At 41.5% G+C, this 21984-nt stretch overlaps 1 protein-coding gene across 1 annotated transcript in view; it reads right to left on the bottom strand.

The window, feature by feature from the left end:
- Positions 1-21984, bottom strand: part of MAPKAPK3 (MAPK activated protein kinase 3) — a 282502-nt gene that overhangs the window by 44164 nt on the left and 216354 nt on the right. Inside the window, exons 8-9 of the mRNA XM_086938816.1 lie at positions 7084-7159; positions 3575-3699 (exon numbers count right to left, since the gene is read on the bottom strand). Of these exons, the coding sequence (XP_086794942.1) occupies positions 3575-3699; positions 7084-7159 (201 nt within the window). The remainder of the gene's footprint in view (positions 1-3574; positions 3700-7083; positions 7160-21984) is intronic.

Below are 21984 nucleotides of genomic sequence, written 5' to 3'. Positions count from 1 at the left end.
CCCCATCCCAGCTCAGAACCTGGCTATATGCAAATCAGTCTGTCCCTGGCCCAGTGCATCATGGGAACAGGGAACAGGGCAGACTAAACTACCAAGCCAATTCTTCACCACTAGGACAGGAACAGACTAATTTGCATACAGCCAGGTTCTGAAACTGGGATGGTGCAGTGAGCTAAAAAACGGTTTTGGATCTAGCCCTGATCTCTTGACTGGGTGAGAGCTTTCTGCTTAATTCAGAGACTCTGTCCCTCACCACCCCTTGTTGTAAATATTTTTGTCCACCCTAAGCGTGGAAGGGTATTCTCAGATGTGAGACCCTTGCTCATTGCACCATCAGGATTCAAGCAAACCGGGCCGAAGACGGCTGTAATGCCAGAAACCGGTCCCCGGGAGCTTGTTTCCTTCCCAGTGTAAGAATTGGCTTTTGTAGTTTGGTTTGCCCTGTTCCTATCATGCACTGGGACAGGAACAGACTAATTTGCATACAGCCAGGTTCTGAAACTGGGATGGTGCAGTGAGCTAAAAAACGGTTTTGGATCTAGCCCTGATCTCTTGACTGGGTGAGAGCTTTCTGCTTAATTCAGAGACTCTGTCCCTCACCACCCCTTGTTGTAAATATTTTTGTCCACCCTAAGCGTGGAAGGGTATTCTCAGATGTGAGACCCTTGCTCATTGCACCATCAGGATTCAAGCAAACCGGGCCGAAGACGGCTGTAATGCCAGAAACCGGTCCCCGGGAGCTTGTTTCCTTCCCAGTGTAAGAATTGGCTTTTGTAGTTTGGTTTGCCCTGTTCCCATCATGCACTGGGACAGGAACAGACTAATTTGCATACAGCCAGGTTCTGAAACTGGGATGGTGCAGTGAGCTAAAAAACGGTTTTGGATCTAGCCCTGATCTCTTGACTGGGTGAGAGCTTTCTGCTTAATTCAGAGACTCTGTCCCTCACCACCCCTTGTTGCAACACCACCATCACTCACTTGTGCTTAATGATATGTTAATTTGTAACCTGCATAACCATTTTTTGCATGATTTACTCATTTTACACAGGAGTTATGTGTTATTTCACATAATACTCTATATATTGCTCTACATTTTAATTTGTATTTAGATATAGTAAACTAAGGGGCATATTATCAAGACAGGCGATAAAATTATCCCTGTTTTAGTGGCAGAAAACTGCCGCTAAAACGGCGATAATGGGCTTCATAATATGCTCCATGGAATCCCAATAGAAGCTCGTGTTAGATGTCCTTCACATTTAACATGGGCTTCAATTGGAATTCCATAGAGCATATTATCAAGCCCATTATCGCTGTTTTAGCTGCAGTTTTCTGCCGCTAAAACAGCGATAGTTGTACCACCTGTCTTGATAATATGCTCCCAAACTAATCAGATATTTTGACTGCCTTGAGTTTGGACATGTGCACCTTAACATTGTTGTGAGTAGACTTAGGTGACTTGCTCCATTCTGAAATCAATGTTGTATTTCTGCTTGGTGTACATAACACTTTTACTGTTTCAGGCATAAAAGTCACCGAGTTCTCATTTAGAAATGATATTCCTTGTTAGCTGAGTGTTTGAAAGTCGTCTAGATTCAATTAATTGTTTGGATGTTGATTCCAGTATCTGCCTAGGATGAGAGGATAGGAGGTGAATACTCCTTTGTGTGATATCGTGAAGGCTGAAGCGATGGAAGAAGTTGCCATTATAATAAACGTGAGAAGGCGGCAGGCACTGATTTGATTGGGGAGTGGGGACACTGGCTTTTTATTGGTCCTTATTTGCTGGGAACCTGTAGGAAGTAACTTTTCGATGAAACTCCATTTTTAACTGTGTGACACCATTGTTAGTGAATCAAACTTGCTTTGTCCCTGTGCATCTTTGCAAAAGGGCGATTCTTACCCTCTCTTGATATTCAATGCTCCTTATATTTCTACTCATAACCTTCCTAACAAGCGCAAGGACATTTTCACTTCTCCTGATAAGAACGTTCATTTCGTTTTATTTGAGATTCTGTCTTTGCTGATGCCAGCTGCTTATTAATTAGCCAGCCTTAAGTGTCACCTAAGGTTAGCATAGGATATTTCCCGTATGGGGAACTGAACCATTATGTTACCTATTCTGCCACTAGATAACCACATTTGCACTGTTTATATGACTGACGGAATTACAAATAAGACATAGCTGTGCGATTATCATTTATGATTGAATGTACTGATCTGAGATTGTATCTTTACTTATGTGATCATAAACCTTTATGGTTTGAAATGAATCTCTGTCGTTACTGTGGGGCAAATCTGCTTCACTGTCATTGCAATGTCATTGAGTTTATGATTTTAGCTTCAGTTTGAGATAAAGATCCATTTAAGGTGACATAGTGGAGTCTGGATTTTTCACCAAGTTTGCATAGTGCAAATACCATTCTTACCTATCCCGCTATCAGCAGTAAAAACAGTACGCAATGTATATGCAGCCAGGGACATTTACGTGGTCTTTCATGGTCATGAAAAAGCAAATGGCGAGGTAAGGTTCTTGCTCCACCAAGATGTCAGCACTGTGGACCTGGAGTCCACTAGGTGTAGCACTCTACCAATCTAAGGTTTATCTGCATTTGCAGGCTGATATTGTCTGCAAACACTGTCTTGAATGTTTAGATGTTTTCTGTAAGTAAAGTGGTATGGATGTATTTGAGTGTATTCTGTGCATCCAGCCATGGATGGAGTGAAGTTTTTTTTGTGTTTATTGGTGCTGAAACTAGCATAAGGCTGGTGTAGCACTGACCAAAGTATTACAATGACCATTTGTGTGGACCAATTTAATTGGGCTAATCCTACTAAAGCTAAAACTCCACGTAATCTAGGATTCTAGTTCAAGATCACTTGCTTCATAGATATACTTCCAAAGTTCTAAAACCCTGTAACCACCATCTTTCCCTTAGAGAAATATTACATATAGGACATCAAGCACACTCAAAACTAAAATTGTCTCGTTGGGGGACTATGATAATTCCCAGCAGGCAGAACTGAGACACTCCACAGAGTACTAAATAGAGATGTAACAATATTGTCTTACCTTAGCCAGAGACAATATCACTCTCAGCCTCAAGGAGAGATGCAGAACCTGTTTTAGGTTTTGGGTGCTAGTAACAGAACATCTGGGGGAAAGACTCAGTTAATTGAAAAAAACCTTTCCTAAACATAAGCCAGCCTCCTAATTCAAGGTCACAGTGATACCAATGACGACAGTTCCCATGTTTAAAGAGTTGCATTCGGGGATTGTGTACCAGTCAGATTAGGGGTTCAGGCTCACAATTGATTGACCGAGTAACATGAGAGGGACACAATAGAGATTTTACAAGTTCCCAAATTCTGAACATTTCCGAAGGGCTTTGAGGCAAGATTTTCAATGCTGAACCTGCGATCCTATGATATTGCTTTACGACAGTACTAACGACCTGGTGAGTCTCACATTCTAAATTGGTACCAACCACACAATGTAGAAAACATGCAAACCTAACTCAAAGGGAAAAAGAATACAAATACAATGCCCCTCCATACATTTTCATGTCCATACCTTCTTCTGATACTTCCGACCACTCAGGCTTTGGAAACTCGTACTGGCCCATGCGGATCCTCTTCTTCATCCCTGGAGAAATGGGCTGGCCTGTGTTAGAGTAGAATGGGGGAAAGCCACAGAGACTGGAAGAGACACAGGTAAGAAAAGGTTAGTCAGATAACTGAATATGAGTGTAATACACCTTACCTCAACACACCTCTTCAGAGCAGTGGCAATTTCTCCTCCTTAGATATCCAGTTACCTACTATTACTTATGACTATTGGCTTCTAATTTTTTTCTCCCCAAATCACTGCCTCTCACAAGCCATAAAATATGTAATCACACTGGGATTATTGTGGTAAGCATAATCACCTGACCTGGAAAGGTCTACATGTGTTTTTACCATATTGAATATACAGAGGAAGGCTTATAATGTTCTGATTTGGAGAGACTGAAGTACAGCCCATTTTAGATCCTTGTCATGTGTGGTTTCACAATAAACACATGCCTAAGGTAGGTGTTGTGGCTACTACTCTTCACCATTCATTTTAATCTCAAAGTATCCCTATAAATGTTTTAATTGTGCTACTCGCTCTCCTTTTCAAAAGAAATCTGTATTGTGTCCTTCAGACACATCCAGCTGGAGGCCTAATTTAATTTGCCCTTTTCTCTACCACCAAAGACCTTGCATTTATTGTAGCCTCACAGCTTAGGGAACACCTGGGGCCGTTTTATGCATTCTAATTGTTTGCGCCCGGCACACCTTTCGAAAGGTGCACCGAGCGCAAACAATCCCAATGTGCCCTACTATGATTTATGCGCTGCCCCCAGTGCAGCCTTGAACTAGCGCTGCCCTGGGGGCAGCGCATTCATGTGAAAACAATGAGCAACTGCTCCGTGTTTTCACAGTGTAGGCGGCACCCGCCTACACTTTCAAAGGGGGGGTTTAGAGATCCGCTTGCAGGCGGGTGCAGTCAGTAACTGCACCCCCCTGCAAGGGGATGTCTGGGGGGTCCATGGGACCATCTTTAACCCCTGCAGAGGGCTGCTGTCAGGAGGCGCACTGATAGTGCGCCACCTTTTAAATGGCGCACTGTCAGTGTGCCTCCTTAGAGCTCCTTTGACTCTGTGCCCGCTTCTGTAATAATATGGCGCGGGCGCAGGGGCAAAGGAATTCCTTAATTTGCATAGGGCAAGCCCCTATGCAAATGAGGGAACACCCTCTGAAGGTAGCACTGGCGCTTTAAGTGCACCAGCGCTATTGATATTATAGAAGGGGACGCACAAGCATGTGGGCTGCTTCTGTAATGCCAAATTGCCCCAGGGTCACATAAAGTGGGCGCAATGCCCATAGCGCCCCGGGGCACTTATTGTAATATTGCCCCTGGATTTAGATGACCATTAGGATTTTTTCCAGGTTGGGTTTCATCCCCAGATTGGTGCTTTAAGTCCCAGATGGATGAGAGTCCATTTGGATGTGACCTTATGACGAATACTGTCAATAGCATTTGGCACAGAAAATCACTTCATCCAGGGCTGGGGCCAAGTGTCATGGTATGATAGTGGTTCACATACTTTCTAATGAACTTGCTGCAGGAAGCCTCCATTCTCTTGTTCAAATGTAAGCTGTGTGGTCTAGATGGCAAGTCTTGACACCGTTCATCACTGCCCCTTAACATATGTCAGATACAACTCAAGTCTCTTGTGCACCTATTTGGTCCTTGAGCCTTCCAATTTTACTAACAAGCAGATCCTTCTTTGAGTTGCTAGTGATCTGATTAACCACTAGATATGGCAAATAAACAGGAACGGATGGGCATTAGTAGGTGATCTTAACCTGGATAACATTGAGGTTAGGGTTATTGGCAGCAGAAAACCCCTTGTGACCCCATCTTCTGTCCAAGTGACATAAAGTGACATAAGACTTCCCTTACTGGTGCTACTGGTAAACAATTACGGCTGTAACAAAGATAGTGCCCTATCACTGGCCCTTCAGTGATGGAGTCAAGGGATTTCATTTGCTTTTTTCCCTCTTTCTTGCCTCATATTCTCTTTACAATAGTTTTTGTTAGATCAAGGTTGGACTACAATATATTAGTCTCTAGAAAAATGTAATACATCACCTCCAGGTCAATTCACTTGTTCTATAGCACTGGAAAAGTAACTCAGCTATACCTCTTGTGCGATAACCTCACTAGTTGACCTTGTCTTTTAGGGCTACCCATTTAAATCTCTTTGAATGATTATTTAAGAACTCTAATGCAATAACAGGTAAAGCAAAGAAAAGCTCGAGTGGTATGTTCCTTCCTGCTCTTTGTGCTGACCTAAAGGCTTATAGCAACAATATAGGCATCAGCATGGATGAGGGTTGGAACCCTGTTGGTACTGGCTCACCAGCCACAGACCTCACAACTGGCCACTTAGCTTATGAATAATCATCTTTGTCACAAACTTCTTAATGCCTTGTTCCTCTTGTTCTATGTAAAGTAATTTCCTTTACTTTTTTCATGTGTAGACAGTATCACCATGGTTTGTCAATGCTCAAGCAGTTTGGAGCACTCTACAAATGAGGCATCTTGATTAATACTAAGCCTACAAACTCAAATTATATTGTTTTATGGATTCCAATACCTGGCTCACTGCAACCCTAGCATGTGATTATGTGTTGATGGACCCAAATTTTATCCCGGAATGACAGGAAACAATTTCCATGCTCCTTCATTTGCAGTTGAATCTATTTGGTCTATAAAGTTCAGAGCATGAAGAGTCACTTATCGGCCCCTTAACCATTCTCTATTATGTAATTGGGGACCTCCTTCTCAAGGTGCATAAGCTGTTGAAGCCGTCCCATATGATTACTCTGCAGTATAAGAACATGGGCTTTGGGGAGACAAGATAACAGAAGGCCAACTGGAAACCGTCTATGATCGCCCTATTTAAAAGAGTCAATACAATTGTGTACTGACCTGAAACACCTTCAAAGTTCATCAACGCATAGTCTCCTATTTTATGATCCAGATAGCAAGTCAGCACCTATCACATTCAATTTCACCTTTAAAGTCACATCACAGTAATACAACCACATCTATAACCCAATCAGTGTTGTATGAGCTACCTCTACCCACAGTAGCGTCATCCAATACAGAATTGTCTTGCCACTCCAAAGCTGTTGAGGCAATGAAGGATTCCAGTTCCCTTCCTAAAAGTATCCCTAGCATTGGAAGTTACTGCAGAATCCAGCCATCCATACCTAAAGTGATGAGTTAATGCAGAGTGTAGCCACCATACCATGAGTTATGATATAATGTAGAGTGTAGGCATCCACACCAGGACGTATGAGTTACTGCAGAGTGAAGCCATCCATAACAGGAGTTACGATTTAATGTACCCCAGGAGTCATGGTGGATCTTATACCCTCTATGTCACAAGCAGAATGAGGTAACATGTACTCTTTCCTTAGAAGTCCATCCACCCAAAAATGATGCAATACAAAGCCTACAGCTTCCTCTGCCCAGCAGAAACTTACAGGATGTACATGATGACTCCTAAGGACCACATGTCACAGGACTTGTCATACTTCTCAGGGCCAAGGACTTCTGGAGCTAGAGGACAGAAAATATCAGTATATTAGTATAAGTTAAACATCACCCCATAGCGCCTTAGCAACCAGCTAACACTGAACCTCGTAATACATACCGACGCGCACACCCAGGTAAACAAAGGTGCACAACTCTAGAGGCAAATGAAAAGTGTGTAAGTTTTAATTATTTTGGAAATTTAAATGGAACAATATTTATTGGGTGCATCGCATTATCCGGACAATTAGGCACCAGGTGATACAAGCACATGGATAAAATCAGAGTCATCAGAGTGGCAAAAAAGACAATTGTCTGGAATGGGGCCTCATGGCCGACATTAATTCAAGCCTTCCTTCCATCATCTTGTTGTTTTTTAAAACTGGAATCATGCCTGTAGACACCTGCACACTCCTTCATGCTGTCATATATCAATGAACAGCTACAGATGAAGGCAACCCACAAAAGTGCACTCCAGACAAATAAAGGGAACCCCTTAAAAGTGTATGAGTGCTTCTTCTCATAAAACCAACCCTGTGGACAACGGTAACATTCATCCATCAGCAGGTATAAGGCCAGATTTTCAGGGTATTACAGTGGAGGTAGGAATCCCATATTACATTTGTTTAAGGGTTTTTTTGTACACGGTGTTATTAGTTTAAATTTTGCTGTGTTATTACTTTTGTTGTGAGTTCGAGGGGGGGGGGGTCCACAGTGGAAAGGCTCAACTAGCAAGCTCTTGGGTAGGCAATGGAGTTGACTGTGGAGTGTATATTTACAAGTGCATGTTGACTGTGGCAATTCATGGGCCGTGCAGCTTCATGATGAAATGTATTAATTTTAAAGCTGAGGTCCTTGAAACTCTAGCAAAATATCTGGAGGTGTTAAATATATTACATGAGTTGAAAGGGGGTATGTGGTCTAATTCAAGAAACTAATTTGCTGAAGACAGATTGGTTCTATCTTAAATGTGGTTGTTTCCCCAAAGAGGATGTGTTCTTGGGCCCCTCAACACAAGGAGAGTCACAATAATTATATCTCACACTTCTCTGTGTGAAGTGATAAAGTTATACCAGACAATAAGGGCAGATCCTTGGCTGTGGTGCTCAGAATGGGTGCCTGCAAATTCACTGTGCCCAAAATCTATGTACCTTGTAGAGGAAAAAATGGTTCCTTAAAGAGACAATTGCATATATCCCAGTCTTGCACAGTTATAGAAGAGATTTTAACATAATGACGGAAATGAGAACAGATCCTCTAGGATTGGACACACTGCTTCACTTTCAGGAGAAGGTAAGGAGTGGCTAGGTAGCATGGGACTGGTGGATATCTGGCACACTCAGCACCCTAACTAAAATGACTACTTATTCTTCTCAGCAACTTATGGATCAGGTACTGGCATGGATCACTTTCTGGTTGCATCCTCTGAGCTTCCTGACACACAGACATAGGCCATAGAGGTTTCTCAGATCACACCCCAATTTAGGGAGAATTCTCGTTCCCACACATACCTGTCTTTATGGCCACTGGTAGTTACAAGATAGGTTAATGCATGTCTAGTTCATCAGATAAAAGAGCAAGAATGTATTAGTCTATAGATAACAGTCAATGCTAATGGGGATTTATTCAACAGAAGTCACTAGGATGGACTGAAAGGTCAGATAAGAGACTGTTGTCTTTGCCTTTGCTGAGTGTAATAGGAAAAGACACAAAGCAAGGAACATCTGAAATTCCTACATCAGAAATTGGAAGGGATACATAAGAGGATTAGATATACTACAATTTGGTGTAGATTTAGGGCACGGGTAATGGCTCAGGTTATCATAAGCCTGAAAATGCACAGCTTAGGACAAAACAAAATTACTAAAGTGGGGGAACAGGGCTGTGAAACTGTTGGCTTATAAAATGAAATCTAAAATAGTGAGAGCAGAATAGAAACCATTAGAGACAAGGGGGACACTGAGGAATGACAACCCTGAAATAGCATGGGTGATTGGCACCTTCTATAATAAATTATACCAAGTGGACGATGTGGTTTTAATCCCAATTGCTACTGGTACGTGCTTGCAGAGCTGAGAGACAGAGAAATTGTTGCTTAAACATGCAGAACAATTAGAACAACACACTAAAACACAAGAAATGATCTCTACTGTTGCGTCATTGAAGGTAGGTACATCCATAGTCTTTTATAGCTGCATGCTGTTGTTTTACAAGACCTTCAAAATGCTCGCTATGAAATATCTGACATGGATATTCAACTCATTCTCGAATACTGGATCAATGAATTAATCTATGAAGTAGGTCAGAGTTACTGGAACCTCCAAACCTGGCAAGAACTACATTCTTTGGAGCTCCTACAGACCCATTTACTTATTAAAAATGGATTGGTGTCAGTACAACGCGGATTTTTACAACGCATTCCGTTACAACGGAATTTTTACAACGCAGGATCCATTACATCGGATGCCATTACAACGCATGGCATTACATAGCAGATGCTATTACAACGCATGGCATTACATCGTAAGTATAGGTAAGTATACCTTTTTTTAAAAAATGTTATTAAGTTAATTTAATTAATTTAATTTAATTAATTTAATTAAAATACATTTAAAAATAGCCATTAATTTAATTTAATAAAATAATATCTATTTAATGAATGTAATTTTAATAAAAAATGGAAATAATGTAATTTAATTAAAATAATGAAATTAATTTAATGTACATATTTTTATAATTGAAAATAAATTAAATTAATTGAAATAATTTATTTAATTAAATTAATTTAATTTAAAAATGTAATTAATGTAATAACATTAATTTAATTTATTAAATATATTCTAATTAATTTAAAAATGGTAAATATAATTTAATTAGCCCAAAACACAAACCTACCCCTGAACCCTACAATACCCCTGTACCCCAAAACCCAAACCCTGCCCTAAAACCTAAAAACACCCCTGTTCCCCAAAACCCAAACCCTGCCCTAAAACCTAAAAACACCCCTGTACCCCAAAACCCAAACCCTGCCCTAAAACCTAAAAACACCCCTGTACCCCAAAACCCAAACCCTGCCCTAAAACCTAAAAACACCCCTGTACCCCAAAACCCAAAACCCTGCCCTAAAACCTAAAAACACCCCTGTACCCCCAAACCCAAACCCTGCCCTAAAACCTAAAAACACCCCTGTACCTCAAAACCCAAAACCCTGCCCTAAAACCTAAAAACACCCCTGTACCCCAAAACCCAAAACCCTGCCCTAAAACCTAAAAACACCCCAGTACCCCAAAACCCAAACCCTACCCTAAAACCTAAAAACACCCCTGTACCCCAAAACCCAAACCCTGCCCTAAAACCTAAAAACACCCCTGTACCCCAAAACCCAAACCCTACCCTAAAACCTAAAAACACCCCTGTACCCCAAAACCCAAACCCTGCCCTAAAACCTAAAAACACCCCTGTACCCCAAAACCCAAACCCTACCCTAAAACCTAAAAACACCCCTGTACCCCAAAACCCAAACCCTGCCCTAAAACCTAAAAACACCCCTGTACCCCAAAACTCAAACCCTGCCCTAAAACCTAAAAACACCCCTGTACCCCAAAACCCAAACCCTGCTCTAAAACCTAAAAATACCCAAACACCCCAAAACATATACTCCTATACTCATACTTATTTAAAAAATTACTTAAATTAATATATTTAATTTATAATATTTAAAAACATAAATAAATATTTTTATTTATAATTAATAATAATTAAATCAATTATATAATATTAAATAAAATAAAAAAAATTATATACTTACCAATACTTACGATGTAATGGTATGCGTTGTAATAGCATCTGCTATGTAATGCCATGCGTTGTAATGGCATCCGATGTAATGGATCCTGCGTTGTAATAGCTGCGTTGTAACAGCATTACGACGTAAAAGTTACGTTGTAAGTGTAACATACCATTAAATGTAGATGCTAAATTGCAAAAAGATGTCTTAGAAGTCAAGGCAAGGCCTATTTCTGGGTCTTATTTACTGTAACCACTCAGGCTTCATCCCTGGGTAAATGGCGGGGGACAATACAGAAAAGTTAATATCTGTATCAGAGAAGATTCAGAGAACACAAAAATACCCGTTGAAGGCACTTGACTTTGAGAAGGTACCTGACCAGGTCAACTTCCAATTCCTGGGTAAAACGCTAAAAGCATTTGGATTTGGTTCCAGATTCCAAGAAAATCTCCTATGCAGATTCTAAAACACTAATACATGTGATAAGGTCAATGGGTGCGAAGAGATGCACCTTTGTAACATTATTATATGCTCTCACCATGGACTGAGTGACAGAAATGGTGCACACCAATGTCAACATTAGTGGCCAGTTGATCATTAGAGATGAATGCAAATTTACTATGTATGCAGACAACATGTGTTCTGTGACTAACCCCATTCAGTTGTTCCCTCCTTCGAAGAAAAAATCAGAGCATAATGATGAGGTGTTGGGATTTAGCATCAACTTGCAAAAGTGCCAGATGCTAAATATCTCCACTCAACAAGACCAGATATCTGCTTCCCATTTCAACTGGTTTGCCGGAGGTGCAGCGATTTCATTTTCAAATACGGCATTGGGTACTTATCATTCTATTAAACTTCCTACTATTTGAAGAAACATGGCTTCTGATGAAAGAATATGAAAAAAGCCTAATCTCCAAGATTTATAGAGTTCTCATAGATATCCCCATAACAGATATACCCCCAACACAGAAACACTGTCAAATAAAGTTAGACCAACAGAAGACAAGTAGGAAGAAATATTCTCAAGGATACAGTGTGGCGCTGGGCACATTGCAGGGAAAGAAGCTACATTCAAAACTGCATTGTACTGGTATGAAACAAATTTCATGCTTCATGTGTGGGATTCCCAGAGGCCAGAGAGGTGCCGGCATAGATGTAGGGATCCTTTACCATACCTCATCTTTTACAGCACCGATACGCAGGTACTGGCCAGGTATCCTTGTCTCAAACGACAGCATGTTGGCCACCGGTATTCCCAGATTCACTGTTTCCAAATTTCTAAGATTATTAGATTAACAGAACACCACCTACATTGCAGAAGCGGTAAGAGGCTTTCTTTAACACTGAGAGTGGTTATATAAAATATGGGACCTCTTGGGTATGGAAAAATTCGCAAGATCACTGGGTCAGAAGGAAATTGATGTCTAGGAGACTCGACACGATTTCTGTATTACTTGTCCAAATAAATCAGGGAGCGTACGTTCCCTTGCTACCCCAGTGTGTTAAAAGTTATCCTTCAGGGGCAAACCCAAGGGTTTTAGAGCCGGGGATTAAGACAGATAAAATACTAGTTCAGCAAATGTGCTAAGCCATCTCTTATTTATGCCAAAGTGTTTTCTTTATTTACCTATTTACTACTCGTGGATGTTTATGCATGGAGAGGGGTGGAATTGGAGGGGTACCCAGCTATTGCTGTGAAATCATTGATGGATATAATACCATCCCTCTATTGTTGTAAAACAGGTAATATGCCAGGCTGATTATGAATGCTTTCCCTCGAATGGCGTTACCGGTTCTTGACCAGATAATAATAATCAACATTTATAAAGTGCGAACAATCACCCGTAAGGGTCTCTAGGCGCTGGGGGCCGTCAGGAAAATTAAGCAAGCTATTGCCCAGAGTCACATGGTGCTAGGCTAGCCTGCCGCCGGAGCCGGGGATCGAACCGTGATCCCCAGATTCCAGCATCAGTCACCCTGGCCGCGGCCCCACACCTCTCCCAGATGTGAAAGTTGTCCCCGCTCTGTAGAAAATCCACAAAACACAATGGGATAGGACTGTAGGTGCAATCAAGTGGGGAAGGACAAAGTTGGTAAAAGTAATGGGCCACAAACGAACCACTTTAAGACTACGTCTCACATATGGAAGACTATGCTTGGAGCTACTGTCCATATGGCATGAATTCTCTCTCCTGTCCCAAAACCCACAGAAGGCAGAATGCATTGGCACAGAACGAAAATCAAAAAATAAACTTGTAAGCCCAAGAGAACCATGCTGTTTTCAATATTTCTGCAAAATATGTGGCAGTTTTTTAAAAATGAAAGTAAGTATTTGGTAAGTGAAAGAAATACGGAAAGTTGACAGAAACACAACTAAATTGTATCATTCTCAGAAAGAGGAACATAGAATCTCTCCATAATGTGTCAAACATCTGAGCTGGCCATAAACACTGCTGGCAGGCAGCCCTGATGCAATTTCCCAGAAGAATGGAAAGAGGGGATGTAGGGTGGGGGATAATCTAAAAGCACTCTGATCAGGCAGCCAGGCCGGGGTTTACCTCAATCTGCACAATGATTCGTGGTTACCCAATTTATTTAAAGAGAATACAAGAGTCCTATTTTTGTATTTTATTCTAGTGTCGATTTTAATAGAGATTTCCACTGCTGACAATGAACAGGAGAAAACCACCTTACCCTGCTTTAACCCCAGCATGCTGCCCGAGACTTACCAGAACATGACTAGCACTGAGTTCAACAGAAACTACAGAAGCATTACTCACACAGAAAACATACACATGTCTCTGTGAGCAATCCTGAAACTAAATAGGGGAAATGACGAGTTGGGTCATTACCAGGGCTAACAGGAAAAAAACAACCGAACAACTTGGGATCTAGAAGTGCTGACCTTTTGAACTACAGGCAAGTGACTGACAACTGAAGGTTCTATCAGTTCCTGCAAGGAACTGCAGAGGGGGGAGGAAGCTGCTGCGGAATGTCCCAAGAATGTTCCCCAATGTAACAAGCATAGGGGAAGGGTCTCGAGCTGTCCCCACGAGAGCACTGCCATGTTAGAAGCAACAGGGGAGGGAATAAAAGGGTGAGATCCATGTGCATGTTGCTCCTTGACATACGAACCAGAAAACCAGGATGAGCAGACTATACCCGAGGGTGAGGCTGGATCCCTGTTCTCTTCGATGGAGAAGACACGCCTGACCTAGCATTTACCACCATGAAGTCCTCTTGACCTATAACGTTTTAGCCTGTGAACTGCACTGAAAACGTTTCCTGCCTGAGCGAAACATATGTCGGTTGATTGCGTTTAACTCAACACCAATCCAGCACCGTTCATGAAAAACAAAGTTCTCCTTGGCCTGAAATTTTTTTTTCGGTGAAATCGGATTTCATCTGCATCCTAACTGCAAAGAGCATACCACAAGTCTACTTCCTTGCTCATAATGAAACATGCGCCGACCAAACCTATAGATTTGGCTTGTGTGTTGAACATGTAAAGAGCAGAGAAACACACAACTTTTACACAAGAAGTCAGTAGCATATATGATATGTATAGTCAAATATGCAGACCGAGTAAATTACCTACAGATATTCAAAGACACACGACATTTGCAGAGCAGCAGACATAAAGTCCCCCAATGCACACTGACCTACTGGCTCCCATACATGTAGATAATCTTACATGAAGTCACCAATACACAGACTGAGAGGAGTAATTTTATGATACTTGCACGTATAGGGCTTTATGCTGCTTGCTCTAAGGCCTTGTCAAACGTCTAGATGTGACATGAGAGCGAAAAGGAGAACACAATAGAGGGTAGATGGAATAAAATTTGTGATTGGATTGATCTTCTCCAAAACTGATTCGTAGTCAGTAGCGAATCCTAGGTAAATCACCTGTGTGCAGCCCAGCTCATTGAATTAGAAATATTTTGCTAGGTTGAACAAATATACCTATAACAACGTTGAAATTATACAACACTACTAATGTTAGTAGCTCTCAATTTGTTCCATTGAACATAAATAGCTCTCAGTACATAAAAGGTTGGAGACCCCTGTTAGGTATTTTTTTAGAGAAGGCGGAAGCAGAAAAGTGGAAAATAAGCTGCTGAAGAGGGAAGGAGGGAGCAGGTGAGGGCAGGATCTACACATTTTGGGAAAGACATTAAGAAAAACGGATGTCTGATGGAGAGTTGGGGATGGTGGAAAGTTAGCGCTATGCCAACGAAATCTAGGTAACAAGGTTTACAAACCCACAAACACAGAGTCTGACACAAATATAAAGGACAACTTAACACAGATGCGGTTGGAAAGAATGCAAGCAGTTACACAGAATGACAAGGGACATATGGCAAGCAGTGGCGCCACTAGGGTTGGTGTCACCCGGTGCGGGTAACTCATGGTGTCACCCCCTCACGACTTACCGCATGGAATTCCTCTGCTCCGAGTCCGCCAGTGGACACAGTTGGCAAATAACAGGACCATGCCACCCTATCAAAAATTATGCCACATTACACCAGGTGATTTCCCTTTTCTTTCTGCATAATTTAGTCAACCCTCCCACATAATGTGGCCCACCTCTGCTGCATAATTCCAGTGGCCCTAGCTACAAGTGGCATTAGGATACTAAATGGCCCCAGCAGAGGAGAAGGGCAGTCAAGGTACTGGGGAGTTGCTTGGTAATGACTAGCAGCCGCAGCGGCTGTGAAACTAATTTCTAGTTCTAATAATTTTAAGGATTTTTACCTTATGTGGATAGCCTGGAAATCTCCTGGACCTTAGTTTGAAATCCCCTGAAATATAGGCATTTAATCTATTCCATCTTCTAGTCTGTATGAATCCCTGAAATTGGAGGAGTTGGCATAAGCACTTCACGTTGAGCATTGCATAGCCCTATACAAATACATTTTGCATTAGACGTCATAATCTGTGGGGGACATGAAAGCTGAAGCCTGGTTCTCACTCATTATTAATAAGCAAATATACATTTCTTGATAAAGCAGGTTTGTTTATCATAGCTCAGATCGCAACGTGTCGGAATATTGCCTCAAATCTTCAAAACAGAATGTAAAAACTATTGGTAAAGAAATTAATAATGAAACTCTCAAAATAGTTTGAGCCGACAGAATTGAATTGTTATGGAATAGAATGCACGTCAGTCAACCCGGAGTGCTTCTAACGACACCCTCAACTTCCTACTACCTTTTGACTAGTAGAGATGTTCCTAACAGATAAGCAAATTAAAGGCTATTTCCTCTTGCATCCTTCTTTCTTGTTTTGGCATTCTCTTCCCAACTTTTCTTGCTCCTTTCCCAATCCAGCTCATTAACTTCCTGCTGCTCCTTCCCTCTTGCAAGATCCCATCTCTATCTTTCCTCACCTCCCCTTACTCTCACGGCTCCTAATTTTAACATCATGTCTACACATTCACATCCTGTCTACCTATGTGCCCCGTCACCCACTTGCAATAAATTACTCCAAAATTGGATCACAACTTTTAGAACATTCCTGTGCCTGAAGAATTAAAAAGGAAAGACATTTTAATTGGCCTTTAACATGTTTCATGCAATGTTTCCATTTTTGCGTGCTCCAGCAGCTAAATTACAAGATGCAGGAACAGGATACTTTAGGGCAGATTTACAAAAACTGGCGCATCCCTGCATTTCAGCAGGGATGCGCCAGTAATTGTGGGTCACAGCTCCACCACCATGGATGCGGCGCATTTAAAATGTGGCGCACCATGGGACAAAAATGTACAGATGCGTAACGCATCTGCTGCCGTAAGGTAGTGCACTGCTGGACGCAGCTCCAGCAAGGCTCGGGGGTACGCTATCCTGAAAATGCTGCATCAATCCTTACGCCTGCTTCAAGCAGGCGCAGGGTTTTGACGCAGCATGGCCTTTAAAGTGGCTGAGTGAAATCTTGTAGATTTTACACAGTGACTTTTAGGAGACGTTCCTGCTCCGGAACACCCCCCCCCCCCCCCCGCCCCCCCGTGATGGAATGCCTCCCTCTGGCGCAGGGCTTTACAACGTGATGCATATAAGAGATGTGTCATGTTGTAAATACCCCGCACAATGGCACATCTTTTGCGCCGCCGCTGCGTCACAAAAGTGACGCAACAGTGGCGTAAAAGAGGCGCAAGGGGCTTGTAAATCTGCCCATTAGTTCCTAATCCAGATTTCACCAAATTGTGTGATTCTGGGAAAACTGTATAATTCCCTTATCTGCCCAAAGTTCGATCCCTGTTTCCATTTATTTGTAAACGCTGAAAAATACTGGACTATGTTATTGTTGCGATACGCTTGACGGATGGCCGGCCGATAGCTGCGCATAAGGGAGATTAAAAAGAGATTTCCAAATGAAGTTTACATAGCCGCACGTGTGGGGATTTGTTAGTACTGTTATGCTAATATTTTCTTGTATGTGCACTGTTGCACTCGGATTAAAAATAACCAGGGTTGTGCTAATATTTTCAGGCGAATATATGTGCTTTGGTGCAAGGAGGGAACCTTCACTTCAACTAGCTGTGCACTGCTCTCCCATCTCCAAGTGCAGGTTCCAATCTCTCAGCCGCACTCTCTTGCATCACACTGCTCCTCTTAACTTCCTGCTCCCCACCAGAATATGCACTGTTGCTTTATCCTCCTAATGGGCCACAACAAACAACAAACAAGGTTATGTAAACCATCCTCCACTCGGATTAAAAATAACCAGGGTTATGCTAATATTTTCAGGCGAATATATACTTTATTGTATGTGTCTCCTTAACACACTAAGACACCACGGTGCAAGTACTGTACACATTTATCATTTAAATAAAAGTGAAAATATACTACTTTCTTCACCACTGAAAAATATGGATAAGTGCTAATTGGAGAAAAATAAATGCGACCGAATCCAGTCTGAAATGTGAAACATCCATACTTTAGAAGCTGAGTCTCTACTTATAACGAGAAAAGGAAAACTGCAAGAGCCAGAATGTAAATGAAACCATTAAAGCTGTAGGGGCGGGGGGGGGGGGGAGGGGGGTTGCGGCTGGGGCTGTGCGTGTGTCTGACTGTGTGGGCCCGTGTGTCCTGACCCCTGCATCCTTTGTCTGTGCGGGTGGGGGCTCTGGCAGTGCATGGGCGGACTCTGTCAGGGAAGCCGAGCTCAGGGCAAACTGCAGTATTTTGTAAGCAGGTGCGCTTGCAGAGTAGAGGCGAGGCTGCAGAGCTGTGTTACACAGCGTAACCAGTCAGATTGGTGTCACCCTATGTATGGTGTCACCCGGTGCGGTCCGCACCCCCCGCACCCCCCTAGTGACGCCGCTGATGGCAAGGAATAAGAAGGAATATACACTCTGCACTAAACGCAGCCCCTTTGCTGACAAAATTACATTTGAGCTAAGAGAAATATTAATTGCTTCCCACACACAAGGGCAACTGGAATATTTCAAGGGAAGTCCCTCCTCAAACCTTTGAGGTATCCAAAGATATTGGAGTAGACACCTCACTCGCTTATTGTGTCATGCTTCCTCTTCAGCGTCTATCCACACCAGGGCGGACTCAACCACAGATAGAAATAGGAGTTCTTAGAAGGAATAACTGGATAAGCAGGGATCCAGATAGGGGTTAATAGTTAAAAGTACCAACAGGTATACCCACAAGTATTCCGTTATTCCAAGGGTACCTGGGGTATGGATAAAAGCATATATTGAGATTTGTTTTGAATAACTGCTCAAATAACCTCAAAAGATCGTGCCAACATGTTTCGGCCTGCGCTATGAGCCCGTTCGGGTCTGGGGCCTTTGTCAGGGCATAATGGATGTATCCCTGCCTTTCTATGCATGCACTCCATGCACATTCGTGAGGCATAAGGCGCTCGCCTGTCCTCAGGTCATTTCATGTGGAATTCCCTCTTTTTGTTTTCTCGAGGCTTATGCAGTTCTGGAGGAAGGCACTGGTCTGGGAGACATCAACATTTAGAAAAATATTTCCATAAGTAAATTTAATACTTCAGTCTCAAGCCCAAATAATCAATGTTCTTTCTGGAATATTGGTGACAGTGCTCTTCTAATGCCCATCCACCCTATGCTTTAACATGTCCAGTATCTCTATTTCTTGAATACTAATATATGCTTCAGTGGATTTCTTTCCATTTTATATTTTAATGCATTAATATTGGCATATAATATGCAATTTTACAAAGAATCCTACATATACAGACTGAATTAATATAGCTGTAATTGAAACGAATTTCATTTGATCTTTAGAAGTGAAGTGAAGTTAATGTATTTTATGTAGGTCACGTGATTGTGTAAATTTCCTTCTTGAACAAAATGTATGCCATCTCCATTACTCACTCCTGCTCCCCCGCAAACAACCTCTCTTCTCAGGCTTCTCAGAACATTGTTTAGCTGATGATATAATAGTTAATTTCCACTGCAGTTGTTGCCTTGTTCGTGTTGAAAGTGTTATTGTGCAAACAAGCATCTATCTCATGTAGTTTCTTCACTGAATTTGTTTATAGGGAAAAGTCTTATTGTCTAGATGTTTCGTATTTGTTTGAACATCTCCGGATGACATTAGTTTAAAGAGTATTGTATGTATTTTTTTAAAATGGGATGATGCTTGAGACCCTCACTGGTGAGTAGCCGCGCTATTCAAACGCCTGATTGATTGATTGATTGCTTATGTGTTAAGGTATGGGGTGTACTATTTTTGTGTCCTTATTTGCTAAAGAAATTATACTTTTGTTCACATCACAATGATTTAGCAATTTCTCTAATTTACTATGCAAAACTTCTGTATATGAACCTCTTGGTTTTGGGGGTGAGCCAGAAATTTCCAAAGCTGTCTTATGCTCCTGGGATGCTGTCTGATTTTATAATCATTTTGTTTCCTATTGAGACTCTTTGCATCCAAGAGCCTTCATAGCATTGACTGTATGCCACTTATTTTGTATTTTTTTAAATAAAACACTTTAACTTTTCATTGAACTAGAAAACAATTATTAAGTGGACTCCATTATTTAATGAACTGTTTTTTGCTCTGCCAATTGAGGTTTAGGGGGTGCCTTAATGCAGGGAGACATTGCCCTAGTAAATTGAGGTTTAGCACCATCTCCAATACAGTAAACAATGGAAAAAAAGAATGATGCAAATTTTGGTGTGTCACAAATTTGGGGATGATTTTCTTCCACAAATCTTGGTGGCAGAGGATGGTTGCATGTTAAAGAGTACTTCCTTTTTTCTAAGAGATCCTTTTTCCTTTTCCCTTTATGCCCAGTATAGGGAGATAGTGAATTTTCTAGTGACACTCCTGGTAGCGAGTTGTTGCAGAGAAGTCTGACTTGAATTGCTGTTGTGGATGATTTGGAGTGTAAGTATGAATAGGGTGGAATGCTCCTGTGTGTTGCGTTTTTTTGAAGTGTTTGTTGTGGACTGCTGAAGTTTTTAGTTTGTGAGATGGATTGCTATGCTGCATGTGAGACGATTGGTTATGCAATGTTGATTTTGGGCTTATCACAACTGTGCTGATGTATTATTCTTATTGATACTTTTTTTTAATTAAGAATTGTTTAGTTATCAGATTCATCAAAATCCAGGATCGTGAGATATTGTGGTTCATTTCTCTGCGTAAGGTAGTGTGTAGTGCAAAGTGCTGCATGCAAATGGATAGGGGTTTCACTCCATGTACATCAAACATTGTGTACCTAATCCTAGACTTTCACCTTTATAAACCATTCTTATCAAATGTGTTGAAGAAAGTTTACAATTCCTTGAGTGCACTGATTATTTAAATGAAAGCCCACACATTTACCACCTGCTCAGAGCATGTGATGAATATCTGCAGTAAACTGTAAGGACTAGAGGATGCTGCGTGGTTTATGACCGGAAAACTTGGTCCCATATGATAGTTCTTCATTCTATGGTACTTGTGTGAAATTACCACACAATAACAGCAAAATTACATGCGATTTTAAAGCTACCCCAGCACCATCGAACTTGAAATCAGGGCCTTAGTGTTAAAATCTAATGTGCTCTAGCTTTCACACAATTTAAATGGTGTTTCCATTTCCAGGTTCTTAATATGTTTCTTTTAATTGTTTTACAGTCTTCAGCTTTCTAGATCTGTTTATCTCACTTGCTGATAATTGCTACAAAGAAGTTAATCACTAGTGGCAGGATGACAGCTAGGAACTGAAAAAGGAAGACAGGTTATCAGCAGCCAGCTATCACAAGAAATGCTAGATTAATAGTGATCTCTGTACTAATGCACTTTGTTTCTACCAGCGACAGCGAGCCACCAAACAAAATACAGGCAATGGATTAGCCTGTAATTGATAACAGATTAATTCCTAAATGATGACTCTCGCGTACCTATCTCTTATAAACAATAGCAAAGCACATTTGAAAAACCTAGAGCACGAAATGTACACACTTCGATGATGGATGTAAAGCTCTTTAGGTTAGTGATGTCATGCCCATTATAGATGCTATCTCTGAAATAGTAAAATCTTTCCTGATATCCGCTGGCAAAAGCATACAGATGAGAGTAGTATTGAAGTAATGTTTATCCTTGTGAAGACCAGTGCTGGGAACTAATCCTATTTGTCTTTGGAACAATCATCAGGTTATTTTGTTGTGCACTGATGGGCTGTTTGTTTTCAAGATAAAAAAAACAACAGACTAGATACTATCTAAACCGTCAAATTACAAAAGTAGAGTTAATAAGTGAACTACTTGAGATTTGGGTCCTTCTCAACACGCTCACCATGCAAGCATTCCACAGAATTATGGGCCCTCACCACCACCCCTGCACCCTAAATAGTCTTCCTAACTGAGAACTGGCTCAACGCCACATCCGCCCCAGACATTGCCACGGTAATCCCAGATGGATATAAAATCACTCACCAGGAGCACACCAACAAGCCGGGAGGAGAAAACAGCCATCATCCACAAAAAGACCATAAAGTGTCCCACCACCACCCATGGAACATCTCAACTTCAAGCTCCAGACGGACAATAAGACAACCATCTGAGGCACCCTGGCATACTATTCCC

This window comes from Lissotriton vulgaris, chromosome 9 (assembly GCF_964263255.1).
Source record: "Lissotriton vulgaris chromosome 9, aLisVul1.2, whole genome shotgun sequence".
Lineage (NCBI taxonomy): Eukaryota > Metazoa > Chordata > Amphibia > Caudata > Salamandridae > Lissotriton > Lissotriton vulgaris.
This window is presented reverse-complemented; position numbering and strand designations above follow the sequence as displayed.